Source organism: Pan paniscus, chromosome 21 (genome assembly GCF_029289425.2).
Source record: "Pan paniscus chromosome 21, NHGRI_mPanPan1-v2.0_pri, whole genome shotgun sequence".
NCBI lineage: Eukaryota > Metazoa > Chordata > Mammalia > Primates > Hominidae > Pan > Pan paniscus.
The window spans coordinates 14,825,001-14,840,256 of NC_073270.2; the positions used below are offsets into that span (position 1 = coordinate 14,825,001).

The window sequence follows — 15,256 nt, forward strand, 5'->3', positions numbered from 1 at the left end:
CCTGGTGGCACACACCTGTAGTCCCAGCTACTCAGGAGGCTGAGACAGGAGTATCTATTTTTTTTTTTTTTTGACGGAGTCTCGCTGTGTCACCCACGCTGGAGTACAGTGGCGCGATCTCGGCTCACTGCAAGCTCCGCCTCCCAGGTTCATGCCATCCTCCTGCCTCAGCCTCCCGAGTAGCTGGGACTACAGGTGCCCACCACCGTGCCTGGCTAATTTTTGTATTTTTAGTAGAGACGGGGTTTCACTGTGGTAGTCAGGATGGTCTTGATCTCCTGACCTCGTGATCTGCCTGCCCCAGCCTCCCAAAGTGCTGGGATTACAGGCGTAAGCCACCGCGCCTGGCCTGACAGGAGTATCTTTTGAGCCCAGGGTGTGGAGGTTGCAGCGAGCCAAGATCATGCAGCTGCACTCCAGCCTGGATAACACAGTGAGTCCCTGTCTCAAAAAAATAAAATAAATTAAAATAAAACAAAGGTAGAAGCCTGCAGAATTTAATGCTTTTTTGTGTATAAATATTTATGACTATATCCTAAGACTTCTCAGAAAGTAGCTCTAAAATTTGATTTTATATTGCATGTAGTCATTTTAAATTTACATGTGAAAAGATATTCTACTTACAATGATTCTTATTTCTCTTCAAGATATCTTTATTTTGAAATCCTTTTATTCTTATTTTACGTTGATTCTTCTTTTTCTCCAGGAGATTTTCTCTTTTATTGATTACATTACTAGATGTTCTTTGTTCCAATATGTGTGATAAATATTGTTTGATTTCGTTCACTGGTACCTACAAAGAAAAAGACTGTTGCTCATTTTGTTCATGTGTGAGTTTTTTTCAAATGAAACAACAGGAAAGTGAAAAATTCATATATTCATGGCAAAAATACAAGCTTAATGCAATTACTCTAATTCTTGCTTTTTTCAAATCAAAATGACAGATGGCTTACTTCACTTTAGAAATCCATATGTTTTATGAATAAAAACCTTTTAAATCTATTATATTGTCATCTGAACTGCAGAGCCAAGCATTAAAAGCTAAATGTTATAAATAAAATAGTAGGAGAATTTAACCAATTTACCTTCCACTGGTAAGTTGTCATGGTAATGTCAATCGTGTTAGCTAAAAAAATGAAGACGTTGATATTACCTTACACATTACAACAAATTTATAATGGGTGGAAAGTACAGAAAATCTTCTGACTGGCTTTAAAAAAACAATATTTCCCAAAAGTCCTTTTCAGAAGTTATATAATTACAATTAATCTTTTTTAAGTAGGGTAATAGTTTTAACGGGTTATTTCTGAGTAGTAGAAAATAATGCAGGAATTAAGGTAGAAAAATCTTTATGGAAGTAAATATTCATGATTTACCTACATAATTTTCTGGGTAAATTATACTGAAACATTAAAATTTTTCCTTTGTCAATTATTATTATTATTATTATTTTTTGAGACGAGTTTCACTCTGTCACCCAGGCTGGAGTGCAGTGACACAATCTTGGCTCACTGCAACCTCCGCCTCCCGGGATCAAGTGATTGTCCTGCCTCAGCCTCCCGAGTAACTGGGACTACAGGTGCATGCCACCATGCCTAGCTAATTTTTGTATTTTTAATAAAGACAGGTTTCACCATGTTGACCGGGCTGTTCTCAAACTCCTGACCTCAGGTGATCTGCCCGCCTCGGCCTCCCAAAGTGCCGGGATTACAGGCATGAGCCACCACACCCGGCCCTCTTTGTGAATTACTGCTTCTAAGAAGAGTCAAGACTTTTTGTTTGCTTTTTTTTCCTTTTCTTCAGTATAGTTTAAACTTTCTTTTCTGGCATGCTTAAATCCTTTGAGGTGGTAGCAAAGACATCAGAGCAATGACCCAGGGGCCAGAGCAAGCAGAAACATGAAGCCATGTAAAGGACTTTTTAAAAACAGCTTTAGGCTAGGCGGGGTGGCTTACATCTGCCAGCATTTTATGAGGCGGAGGCGTCCGGATTGCCTGAGGTCAGGAGTTTGAGACCAGCCTGGCCAACATGGTGAAACCCCGTCTCTACTAAAAATACAAAAAAATTCGCCAGGCCTGGTGGTGTGTGCCTGTAATCCCAGCTACTTGGGAGGTGAGGCAGAAGAATTGCTTGAACCTGCGAGGCGGAGGTTACAGGGAGCTGAGATTGCGCCACTGTACTCCAGCCAGTGTACTCCAGAGTGACTCTCAAAAAATAAAATAAAATAAAAAATAAAAATAAAAACAGCTTTAATGAGATATAATTCACATATTATAAATTATATATTAACCCATTTAAAGTGTACAATTCAATGGTTTTTTAGAATATTCACAGACATGTGCAACCATTACCACAGTCAATTTTAGAACATTTTTATCACCTTAAGAAAAAACCACAAATCCTTTAGCTATCACCTTCCCTGTATTCCCATCCTCCCTACCCCAGCCCTAAGCAACCACTAATCTATGTTTTACCTCTATAGATTTCTCTATTGCGGACATTCATATGAATAGAATCATATAGTATGTGATTTTTGTGTGTGACTGGCTTCTTTCACTTAGATTTGTTTTCAGGGTTAATCCATGTTGTAGCATGTATCAGCACTTCAATTCTTTCTATGGCCAAATAAAATAATATGCTCCATGCTGTCATTCAGGGACCCAAGCAGATATTAAATAGATACTGTGCCAGCTTCAACATGTGGATTCCAAGGTCTCCTGGAGCATCAGTATCTAGCAGACAGAAAGAGAAAGAGCCTGGAAGACTATGTGGAGAAAAGGTTTCTGTTTTGTTTTGCTTTGTGTCATTTGGTTTGCTTTGCTTTCTTGGTTTGCTTTGCTTTCTTTAATAGGCCAGACCTGGAAGGGGCACATAGTGCTTTCAGCTACTTTCTTTTTTTAAATTTTAAATTTTAACTGAAATTTATTAGATGTTTAGTAAGTATATAATAGCTCAGTAAACCTAAGGTTTTTGTTTTTGTTTTTTTTTTTAATTTCCACAGGTTTTGGGAGAACAGGTAGGATTTTGTTACATGAGTAAGTTCTTTCATGGTGATTTGTAAGATTTTGGTGCACCCATCACCCAAGCAGTATACACGGAACCCAATTTGTAGCCTTTTAGTCCTCATCCTCTTCCTACCCTTTCCCCCCAATTCCCCAAAGTCCATTGTATCATTCTTATGGCTTTGCGTCCTTATAGCTTAGCTCCCACTTATGAGTGAGAACATCCAATGTTTGCTTTTCAATTTCTGAATTACTTCACTTAAAATAATATTATCCGGTCCCATCCAAGTTGGTTTGAATGCCATTAACTCATTCCTTTTTATGACTGAGTAGTATTCCATATATATATATATATATATATATATATATGTCACAGTTTCTTTATCTGCTCGTAGATTGATGGGCATTTGGGCTGGTTCTGTATTTTTGCAATTGTGAATTCTGCTGCTATAAGCCTGTGTGCAAGTATCTTTTTTGTATAATGACTTCTTTTCCTCTGAGTAGATACCCAGTAGTGGGGTTGCTGAATCAAATGGTAGTTCTACTTTTAGTTCTTTAAGGAATCTTCACACTGTTTTCCACACTGGTTGTTTTAGTTTACATTCACATAGCAGTGTAGAAGTGTTCCCTTTTCACCACATCCATGCCAACATCTGTTTTTTTTGATTTTTTGATTATGGCCATTCTTGTAGGAGTAAGCTGGTATCACATTGTGGTTTTGATTTGCATTTCCCGCTTTCAGCCACCTTCTATTAGCCCCACCTAATTGCAAGGTGGCCGAGAAACATAATCTATTTAGGTATCTGGAAGAAGAGAACATGGATTTTGATAAGCATCCTGCACTCTCTAGTATAGTGGAATTATCATATGTTATTGCCATTTAACTTTAACTTTTCAGTTCAACAATAACTAGCATCTAAGTTGAGGAGGCAGTACAAGTTTGGCAAATGCCTGTGATTGTCTGATGTTTCTACTGGCTTCTTTACAGAGGTCAGTGTTTCTTGACTTTGGGTTTCTCTCTCATCCTGAACAACAGCAGAACACAGTCAGCGAGACCAAGTATTAGGGAGCCTTGGAAGACAGAGAGGCTTTCTCTGACTCTCCAAGGCATCCAGAGATTAAATAATTTAATAACAAGCATTTTTGGAGCATTGCTCTCAGTCCCTGCTCTCAGAGCCAGGGATACAGCCAAACCAACCAACCAAACAAACAAAGTCTCTGCCCTCTTGCAGCTGATTTTCTGCCAGGGAAGATAACAGTCAACTGATAAAAGGAGGTGTTTTTAAAAAGGGAAAGGGGAGGGAAGTGATAAAAGTTAGTGTTATTTGATACAGGGTGGAGAAGTTCTATGATTACATTTGAGTAGACCCCTGTGGGAATGGAGGGAGTTAGCCATGCAAATAAACCTCAGGAAGGGAGTTCTGACAGAGGGAATGGCAAACGCAAAGGCGCTGAAGCAGGAACACACAGGTGTGCAAGGAAGACAGGGTAACTGGAGCAGAGTGAGTGGGGTGAGGAGAGGGGGAAATAATGAGGCAGAGAGGCAGCGCTGGGGCCAGGTTCAGGATTGGGAGTTGTGTTCTGTGTGAATGGGAGCCCTATGAAGGGTTCTGAGCAGAGGAGTGATATTAACTGACTTAAATTTCAGAAGTATCATTCTGGCTCATGTGTGGAGAATATGATATCGTAGAGATGGAGTGGGGAAAAGAGGCCAACTGAAATAAGCCACTTGAGAATTGATGGTGACAGTGAAGAAAGAAGATGGTAGAGGGGGAAATGGTGATAGTGGTTGTGGTTTGTTTCTGGAGATGTTCCGGAAACATTGCTGACAAGATTTTCTGTTGAAGGGCTTATCATGTGAATTTTAGTTTTTAAACAGCAAATGCAATAAAAGCATGTTTGTAAAACTCTCCTGGGCCCATCTATAGACTAGCTATAGCTCTTCATCGGAGAAAGAAGCTGTGTTTTGATAGTCTCTGACATCTTCACTTGCCCTCTGCCTCTTCACTTCCCTGTATCTTGAAGCTCTGAAATAGCCTTTGCCAAAATTATGACAGCGAGAAAATTATGACATTGAAAGAGATCTGACCTAACCAACTCCATCTTACTTTTAACCTCCAAACTGCCTTTGGTCATTCCTGGGTGTGAGCTAAGCTAACTTTGGGAGAAATGATAATAGCCCTTCCCAAAAACTAAACCACCTTTGTAAAACTAATGAAAGCCCACCAGGTTAGGAGGATGACAGAGGCCCAAATTCTGCTAAGATGTAGGCATAGTTCAATGATAACCAGCCACAATTCTAGAGGTCACAAGATTTACAACTTCCCCAATGACTCCTGTAAATAACGTCACTATTTTAGAACATAAGATTGGCCTTTTGAGATGTCTTTTGAGGCCCACCTGTACCAGTGACTCCTCTGTGGTCCCCATCCAGAATTGGATTCAGTGCATAAAGACTGTTTTCCACACCCAGATGATTACATCCCCAACCAATCAGCAGCACCCATTCCCTACCCTCCTGCGCACCAAACTATCCTTGAAAATCCCTAGCCTTGGAATTTTCAGGGAAGTTGATTTGAGTGATAATAAAACTCCAGTTTCCTGTTTAGCTAGCTCTATGTATATTAAGCCCTTTTTCTATTGCAATTCCCCTGTCTTGATACATCTATCAGGGCAGAAGGCAAGATGAACCCATTGGGTGGTTACAGATTCACACTGGATAAGTTTTTCTCAAGCATCCCTTTGAACATATTATTGCCCAACTCAAACCTTCAGTTCTCAGGAACAACAGGATAAAATCAAACCACTTTGCACAAAATCTAAGATTCCTCACAGTCTGACCTAAAAATGTCACAGTGAGCTTGTTTCTTACTACTACCACACCTACACAAACGCTGGTGACAGCCAAACTCTTCTACTCGCTGTTCCACAGATAGAATAGATTCTTTCCTATTTCCTTGTTTTTACTTAAATAGTTTTTATTGTCTCTTCTTTCCTGTTATCTCCAATGTTACTCCTGCTTCAAGGCCAAACTAAGAATCTTTTTCCCCAAGACTCGTCAGTATCACTGTGACCCACGGTGATGGCCCTCCCTCTGAACTTGTAGTTTCTTTTCTTCTTGGTTAGCAGTAATAAGACAGCCAAATGCCTAGGCAGGTGAAAAAGGGGTCCTCGGAGAATCTCCAACCCGCCCAAGTGTTTATATCAGATGCTTTTGTGCAGATGAGCGACTGGAGCCCGACATGCGCACTGGGGGAAGTGGGTGGAGCCAGGAGGAATTCGTGCCTTACAAAGTCTAGGAGCCTGCTCTCTTCAGCTGGTGTGGTGACCCAGGAAACAATCTAGGAGGTGGTGGGGGCTGGCTAGCAGGAACTCCATCTCGCTTTGCTGAGTTTATTTTTTCCTTTTGGCCCAATAAAACCCTGCTCTACTCACCCTTCAATGTGTCCATGTGCCTAAATTTTCCTGGTCGTGTGACAAGAACCTGGGTTTTAGCTGAACTAAGGAGCAAAATTCTGCAACAGTAGCTCACTGCTCTGCATTCTCTAAAGCTGACCTCCTAGTACATCACATATTACATGTTTTATCTACTCAATTATTTATAGACACTTTGTAAACCTTTGGGTATATTTCTCATGTAAAATAGGCTGCCTTGAATCAAGGGAAGTTTAATGAATATGTGAGTTTCTTTATTTTGGGGAAACCTCTTGTTTCCTTAAAGGAAGGAACGTGTTTCACAGGAGAAACTAAAAAGACAGAAGTCTTTGAGGAAAGAAAGTTTGAATTTATCTTGCTACACATTTGATTGTAATTTATTTGTGGCTAATGTCTGCTTTTTATTCCTAGAGACACTTCCGAAGTAGGACCCAGTCCTATGGTACTATGCTTGAAGGCAAAAACAAACAAACCCACAAACAAAAACAGTGCTGGGAGGCAGAAAACCGTTTTTTCTTTTTTCTTTTCTTGAGAGGGAGTTTTGCTCTGTTGCCCAGGCTGGAGAGCAGTGGTGCGATTTCAGCTCACTGCAACCTCCACCTCCTGGGTTCAAGCGATTCTCTTGCCTCAGCTTCCTGAGTAGCTGGGATTACAGGTGCGCACCACCACACCTGGCTAATTTTTGTATTTTTAGTAGAGATGGGGTTTCACCATGTTGGTCAGGCTCGTCTCGAACCCCTGACCTTGTGATCTGCCCACCTCGGCCTCCCAAAATGCTGGGATTACAGGCGTGAGCCACTGCGCCTGGTCCAGAAAACCTTTTTAATAGCTTCTAGTTTAAGAGTCTGTCAGTCTGCTAAGGCTAGACTTTGACTTAAGAGTTTTTACATTGTTTTGTTTGGATGAAAATTAGTTTTATTCTCAAAACAACACACAATTTAACTTTTTAAACACAAGAAACTTTGAGTACATGTTAACATATAAACATATCTTATTCACAATCATCCATTCCAATTGCCAAACCCCAAAATAAATGTTATAGATTATAACAATTTAATTGACATTCCTCACATCGTATTTTCTGTTTACCATTTATTAGCTGTGTCTAACTGTGAGCAAATTAATTAACCTCTCTGTGACTTACTTTACCCCTCTATAAAATAGGGGTAATAAATTGCCTATCTCATTGGGATGTTTTGAGGATCAAACGAGTTAATACATGTGAAGAGCCTTGGACACTGCAAGCAGTCAATAAATATTAACTGTTATTACTATATTAACTATATATGTTTTCTGTTTAAATATATTTTTCTGTTTTTCTGTTTCAGATTCTAACATACTAGAATCTGGGACCTCTGGCTATTTAATTTGCTCTGTTTGTCAGTAAATGCAGGTGTTCTGAGTCTTGGAAATCAGTAAACATCATTTGTTTTATTGAAATATAGTGGGTTTTTTCTTTTTGGTTTGTTTGCTTGTTTTTTTTTTTTTTTTTTCTGAGATGGAGTCTGGCCCTGTCACCTGGGCTGGAGTGCAATGGCACAATCTCAGCTCACTGCAACCTCCACCTCCTGGGTTCAAGTGATTCTCCTGCCTCAGCCTCCTGAGTAGCTGGGATTACAGGTGTGTGCTACCATGCCTGGCTAATTTTTTGTATCTTTAGTAGAGATGGGGTTTCACCATGTTGGCTGGGCTGGTCTTGAACCCCTGACCTTGTGATCCACTCACCTTGGCCTCCCAAAACACTGGGATTACAGGCGTGAGCCACCACGCCTGGCCAAAATATAGTGTTTTTTAATCTCTTAAGCAGAATATCTGAAAAATGTTTTACTAGTAGAAAATACTTATGTGTCATACATTTTCTGAACTAATTTCTTTCAAAGACACTGAACAGCAATTTTAGCATATCCTAGGCCCCTGTGGCTGCCTAGGCTGTATTTGATGCTAAATATTTCAGCCTCCAAATCCCATACTTATTCTTTAATAGAATTTCAATAGCAGCAACATGACTGATGCTAATGGGACTATTTTAATAGCCTCCACAAATAGTTTTTTGAGCGGCAACAAGTCTAAAATAGTCATGGAATGAAACACCCTTATTCTTTTTTTTTTTTTTTTTTTTTTTTTTTTTGAGACAGAGTTTTGTTCTTGTTGCCCAGGCTGGAGAGCAATGGCATGGTCTCAGCTCACTGCAACCTCCACCTCCCAAGTTCAAGCAATTCTCATGCCTCAGCCTCCCAAGTAGCTGGGATTACAGGCACACACCACCATGCCCAGCTAATTTTTGTGTTTTTAGTAGAGATGGGGTTTCGCCATGTTGGCCAGGCTGGTCCCAAACTCCTGGCCTCAAGTGATCCACCTGCCTCGGCCTCCCAAAGTGCTGGGAATACAGGCGTGAGCCACCGCGCCTGGCCAAAACCCCTATTCTTTAAAAGTCATACAAAAAGCACTGATTAACTCATTCAATACATTTATGCTAGGCATTCACTAGGAATTGAAGATATAGTGACACATAAGACAGAAGCATTTTCTGATCATATGGAGCTTCCATTTGTCTGTAAGAAATACAGCAACCAGTAAACAAATAAATGAACAAGTTAGTATCAGATATCCATACATGCTATGAAGAGAATAAAGCAAGAAAATGTAAAAAGTCAAATATGGGGTGAAGAGGGGTTGGTGCATAATTTTGATTGGGTGTCCAAGAAAAGCCTTACAGAAGAGGTGACTTTGGAGCCAATAATTTAATGACAAAAAAGCAGTTCTGCAAAGTTATGAAGGCAGAGCATTCCGGGCAGAAAGGACAGCAAGTACGAATGCCCTAAAGTGGGAACAAACTTGTATGTTCCAGGAATGGAAATAACTCCCAAGTGGCTGAAGGAGTGTGAGCCAAGGAAAAAATTATCAAAGAGAAAGACACAGAGAGAAGTAGCGGGTGATATCATACAGGGACATGGTAAGGAGGTGGCATTTTACTGAAGGACAAGAGGAAGATATTGCGATCCTAGGTGACAAGCTCTGATTGATGTTTTAGAACAAAAGACTATTCTGGCTGACATGTGAGGAACAGATTATACAGCATCATGAGTGGGAGCAGGGGCTGGGCATGGTGGCTCATGCCTGTAATCCCAGCACTTTGGGAGGCCAAAATGGGCGAATCACCTGAGGTTAGGAGTTCAAGACCAGCCTGGCCAACATAGCAAAACCCTGGTGGCAGGCACCTGTAATCCCAGCTACTTGGGAGGCTGAGGCAGGAGAATCGCTTGAACCCGGGAGGTGGAGGTTGCACTGAGCCAAGATCTCACCACTGCACTCCAGCCTGGGTGACAGAGCGAGACTCCATCTCAAAAAGAAAAAGAGTGGGAGCAGGAAGAACAGTTTGGAAACTATTGCAGTCAACTAGGCGAAGGATGATGTGACTCAGCTGAGTGCAGAAGCAATGGAGATAAATTATATGGGCAGACTTAGGGTATGTTTTAGAAGTTTAACAGTACTGACTCCGTGTTAGAGAAAAGCTAGCTTGCTTGCTTGAATATAATTATTGTTTTGCTTGAGTGTGGAGATTATTCACTAAAACAGCCTTGAGAAAACAGGACCTTCAACAGAAATAAAAGACACAGACCAACAACTCTGGGAATGAGCTGACCGGCCTCATAAGAACAGGTTGATGGCCCCTGCAGAAGGTCACCGGCATTGACCTAGAAAGCAATGAGTAACTGCCTGCCTGAGACTGTGCACATTTCACAAGAATGTTTTGATATCACTTCCCCTCATTACTCTTAAAAATCCCTGATCTAGAGGGACAATTTGTAACGGTGGTCTTTGAATGCTAATTCACTGCCTTCCCCGGGTTTCTGGCTTCTTGAATAAAGCTAACTTTCCTTTCATCAAAGCTCTTTTCCTGAGTTTTTGTCTTTCAAGTGATGAGTGGCACAGTTACAGAAGTGGTGCAAATAAAAATGGAGATGGACTGAATACAGGGGTAAGAGAAAGGACAAAGTCAAAGATAACTTCTTGTTTTGGAGCGAGACCAGCTGAGTGATAGGAGATTCCATTTACAGATAGGAGATTACATTTACAGGGATGAAGAAGACTGGGGACAGATGAGATTTTTGGAGGGAATCAAAGTCTTCCCCCAACCCCCTAACAAGCAGACCTGTATATGTGGTAATACCTTCAAATTGGGTGCCTATATATGAAACATTAAATGTATTTGTCTAAGAGTAAAGAGCGAGTCATGTTTGATATGGAATGGGAAATGAGCATCATCCCTCACAAATGATAGATAGGTGGGAAGTAAAAGAACTGGAAGGTGAGAATTCTTTGCCTGCCAGTCACTTACTTTTCCTAGGGCTCACAATCAAAGACATTTCTTGTTTTCCTTAACAATCTATGTCCCTTTTTTCTTTCCTGGTTCATATCCCCCAAAATAGTCACTGTTCCTTGGCACTGTGTAATACATTAAATTCTGCTGATAAAGCTCTTGGGAAAAAGAGGAAATGAAAAGTAAGAGCTTATAGAAGGCATCAGTGAGGACAATAACAGTAGCAAACCAAGACTAGCTGGTCACCTTCTCACCAGTGGTCTTTGTTTAGGTAAATGAATGAGATGCTATCGAGATATAATGTGGCAGAGAACACAGGCTGCTGCCATTGGTTTCACAAAAGGGAGAAATGAATTTCTACTTTTCCCACTATGTATAGATGCAGATTCCATATACTATGTTTAAACCACTATATTTCTAAAGAGTATGAACACTAGTGCCCCAGACACTAGTGAAGAAAGTCAAGAGCAAGTGAAAAACAAAGAAAATGAGTTTTTCTATAAGAAAACTAGGTTTTTCTAGGTCATTGGTTCTTAAAGTATGGTCCCTGAAATCTGTTAGACGTGCAAATTATCTGCTCCACCTGAGGTCTACAGAACCAGAAACTCTGGGAGTGAAGTCCAGCAATCTGTGATTTAACAAGTCCTCCAGGTGAATATGATGCATCCTTAAGTTTAAGAACCCCTGCCCTAGGTAATAGTGGAAGAAGGTTATTAGTACATGAGAGTGAAATTGAAGTCCAACATTAAATAATACAAAAATTTAACATCAGTCATAATACAGTGAAGATATGTGTACATATAGCAAAGACTCACATAGAAGCAGATGTTTTAATTATGGTTTCTCATCAGAAATTGAAAATATGTCAGATTATTAGCTTTCTAGGTCTTAAATAAATGCATGTATGTTTGAAAAAAATGGGGGCTGGCAATTTTAAACTTTAAAATTAACTGTTTTAGTAGTTTTTCCTCCCTTAAAATAAGAGTTTATGAGATGTTTACATTGAAGCAAAGCTGTTTTTGTTAATGGACTTGATGTCTTTTATTTTTTTCCTAGGCTTTTCAATTAAGAATATAAAACAATCTCAGGATACATTTTCCTAACACATCTAAGATTTTTTAAAACAAAGCAAATATGTTAGATGTAATAACCACCCCTAAGTGAAAAGAATAATTATCCCTTGTAGAGAAGAAGTAACTCATTCAGTTACTTCAGCAAATTATCAGTAAAAATATTTCTTCCTCTTGGCAAAGCCATTGCTTATTATTTTATTGTGTATTTGCATATCCACCTTCTAATATCACCAAATAAGAATAGTAGACAGCTTCCTAAGGGTAAATTGTGAAATACAGGGAAATGGTAAAGTAGCAAATAAAAAGGAAAAAAGTGGCATGAGTGATATTAATAATACAGTGCTAACATAAGATTTATATTAACTGCTAATGCTTTCTGAAATTCAGAGAACATTAACAACTGATACTTACTGGAGTCTGTATTTATATTCTGTATTTACATGCAAGGAGCAGAAAATTATAGTTAAACATATAGCCATGTCAACTTTTCATGGTACAGGGAATACATGGATTATCAAAAGAGCTCTGGGTTTTTTTTTTTTTTTTTCATTACTTTCAGCACTTCTTTTCTCTTAATTTTACTAGAGCTATTGATAGTTTCTGTTCATTCCTTGATACAAGGATTGCTAAATGACATTCATTCATTCACAAATATTTAGCAAGCACTTATTAAATTGTAGTGACTAATCAAGGGATATTTGTATCTCTGAGAACTATACAAAAAAGTAAAGAGTTCAGTTTCCTTTGGGGGAGTCAAAAGGGGAGTTAAGTAATGAGCAAGTTTGTAGACACATGATTACATGCAACAAGAAAGCAGATGAAGACCCAGTAGTCTGGGAGAGGAGTTAGAAAATGAGGGATGTGCTATTTTAGATTGGTGATTTTAAAAATTCATCAATTTTTATGGACTTAGAATGGGGGTGTGCATGCTGATTGGTCCGTGGGTGGGCTTGGAAAAAGCACCACTCAATTGGTTAAAAGGCATCATCCTGAAGGAACCAATTAAGAGAGAGAGAGAGTAAGATGCGGGTAGAACTTCTCATTCCAGGTGTGGATTCCATCCAGAATTGGCAGCTCGGTTTTCAGGCTTTAAACTCTCTTTGGCTTGAAGGTCAGGTCTCACCGGGGACCTGTCCCTGTCTGCCTAGGAATTTGTCTGTCTTCTGTTACTATCAGTACAAAGGCCCTGAGGTAGACAGACTTGGGTACTCCAGAGATAGCATGGAGGCCAACGTGACTGGAATAGGGTAGGAAATGGGGAGTATGGTCAGAGCTCAGAGAAAGAGCAAATGCCAATCATGTAAAGCCCCATGGGACTTGATGAAGAGTTTAGATTTTGTCTTAAGTGTAATGGAATACATACCGTGAGGTGAATAGGCTGCAATAGAGCAAAAATGCAGGAGATCAGAGAGTTGGCTACCACAGAGTCCAGATGGGTGAGCTGGTGGAGTAGTTAAAAGGGATTGGATTCTGGATATTTGAAAGACCAAGATAACTGGGATATTGTGTATGAGAGAAAGAAGCAGAGGGTGAGCTTAAGATTTTTGTTCTAAGCATCTGGTGGATGAAGCAGCCATTTACTGGCCTAGGAGACGTCAGGAAAGGAACAGGTTTGGAGTTCAGAAAAATCAAGAGTTCAGTAGTCAACATGTCAAGTCTCAGATCCATTTTACACATCCCAGTAGACATGTGCCTGAAGTAGTTTGTGTCTGGGGTTGAGGCAGTGCAGGTTATAGCTGCTGGTAGGTTGATAGAGTTGTTGATGGGTGGATATAGAATTGCTCTTCAAACTGTTTCCTTTTTTCAGTGTGAAAAATACAAAGCGTTTTGCTAAATGCATTATGATGGTGATTTCTGAAATTGGAGAACAAACAAAACCCAGGAAGGTCATCAGCTGAGATGTGTTGGAATTTTGGGAAGAAGGAAGAAGATATGAAACAGTGATCTTAGAGATGTGGAATAATAAATTTGACTAGGGAGATGTTCAGGTTTGCTGGGAAACACTGAAGGCCTCCTTAGTCTGTGGTCATGAAATTAAAATGAGACTGGTTGTCTGCTTCTCTTTATTCCCAGCCATGTTCAGCCACCCAGAAGGAGGAATTGAGTAGATGGAGAACTACATTTCATCAGGGTTAAGGTTTTACCAATAAATGAAATGGAGTGCAAGGGGAATAACTAAATGGAAGATCTATATGAGGAAGTGATTTCACAGCACCCTGCAATGTTAGCTGCAATTCCCAAATCCAAAAAAGATCTGAACACTGAAAGCTTTTTCATTAGTTTGGTGCTCAAAATCAGTTGGTGTGAAAACTTGACTGACCTTATGTTAGGTTAATTCTGTTCTTTATTCCATTTACTGTGATAGTCTTATGTTTTTCTGCATAACTATTAAGGAAAACAATGTATTTCCTGAATCTCTACTTGTGGTATTCTATAATATGTGAGGGGTGTGTGTATGTTTCTCTCTCCATTTCTCTCTCTCTTTTACATTTGACATTTTACATTATTACACACTATGTACATTTTAACATATACATATATATATTTTTACATTTCTAAAAGTTTTTTAAGACTTTGAATTCTGCCTCACACTCTTCCAAAAAATTGCAGAGGAGGGAACACTTTCAAACTTATTCTATGAGGTCAGCATTACCCCAGTACCAAAGCTAGACAAGGACACTACCAGGAAAGAAAACTATAGACCAATATCTCTGATAAATACTGATGCAAAAATCTTCAAAATATTAGCAAACTGAATTCAGCAGCATATTAAAAAATTATTTACCATGACCAAGTGAGATTTTTTTCTGATATGCAGGGATGGTTCAACACATGGAAATTATGTAATATGTCACATTAACAAAATGAAAGAGGAGAAAAGCACATGATTATCTCGATGTAGAAAAAGAATTTGACAAAATTTGACATGCTTTTGTGATAAAAAGCATTCAACAAAGAATAGAAGGAAATTACCTCAACATAATAAATAAAGACCATATATGAAGGGTTACATACTCCATGGTTAATATCATACTCAATGGTTAAAGTTAATATCATACTCAACAGTTAAAGACCAAAAGCTTTTCCTTTGAGATAGGAACAAAGCAAGGATACCCACTGTTACTGCTTTCATTCAACATGGTACTGAAAGTCCTAGCCATAGCAATTAGGAAATAAATTTATCTAGGGAAAAGTTATAAGGAAAAAGTTATCCAAATTGGAAAAGAAGAAGTAAAATTATCTGTTCACAGAAGATATAATCTCATATGTAGAAATCCCTAGAGATTCTACACAAAAAAATTGCTACATATAAACAAAGTTTAAACAAAAGTTGCAGAATACAAAATCAATACAAAATAGTTGTGTTTCTATATACTACAAATGAAGAAGCCAATAAGGAAATTGAGAAAACAATTCCATTTAAA

General features: G+C 39.1%; 1 protein-coding gene across 6 annotated transcripts in view; it reads right to left on the minus strand.

The window, feature by feature from the left end:
- SEL1L2 (SEL1L2 adaptor subunit of SYVN1 ubiquitin ligase) overlaps positions 1-15,256 on the minus strand; it is a 149,119-nt gene that overhangs the window by 84,182 nt on the left and 49,681 nt on the right. For all 6 annotated transcript variants that reach the window (XM_055105077.1, XM_055105076.1, XM_055105075.1 and 3 more), the window contains exon 3: positions 625-793. In XM_055105077.1, coding sequence (XP_054961052.1) covers positions 625-793 — 169 coding nt within the window. The remainder of the gene's footprint in view (positions 1-624; positions 794-15,256) is intronic.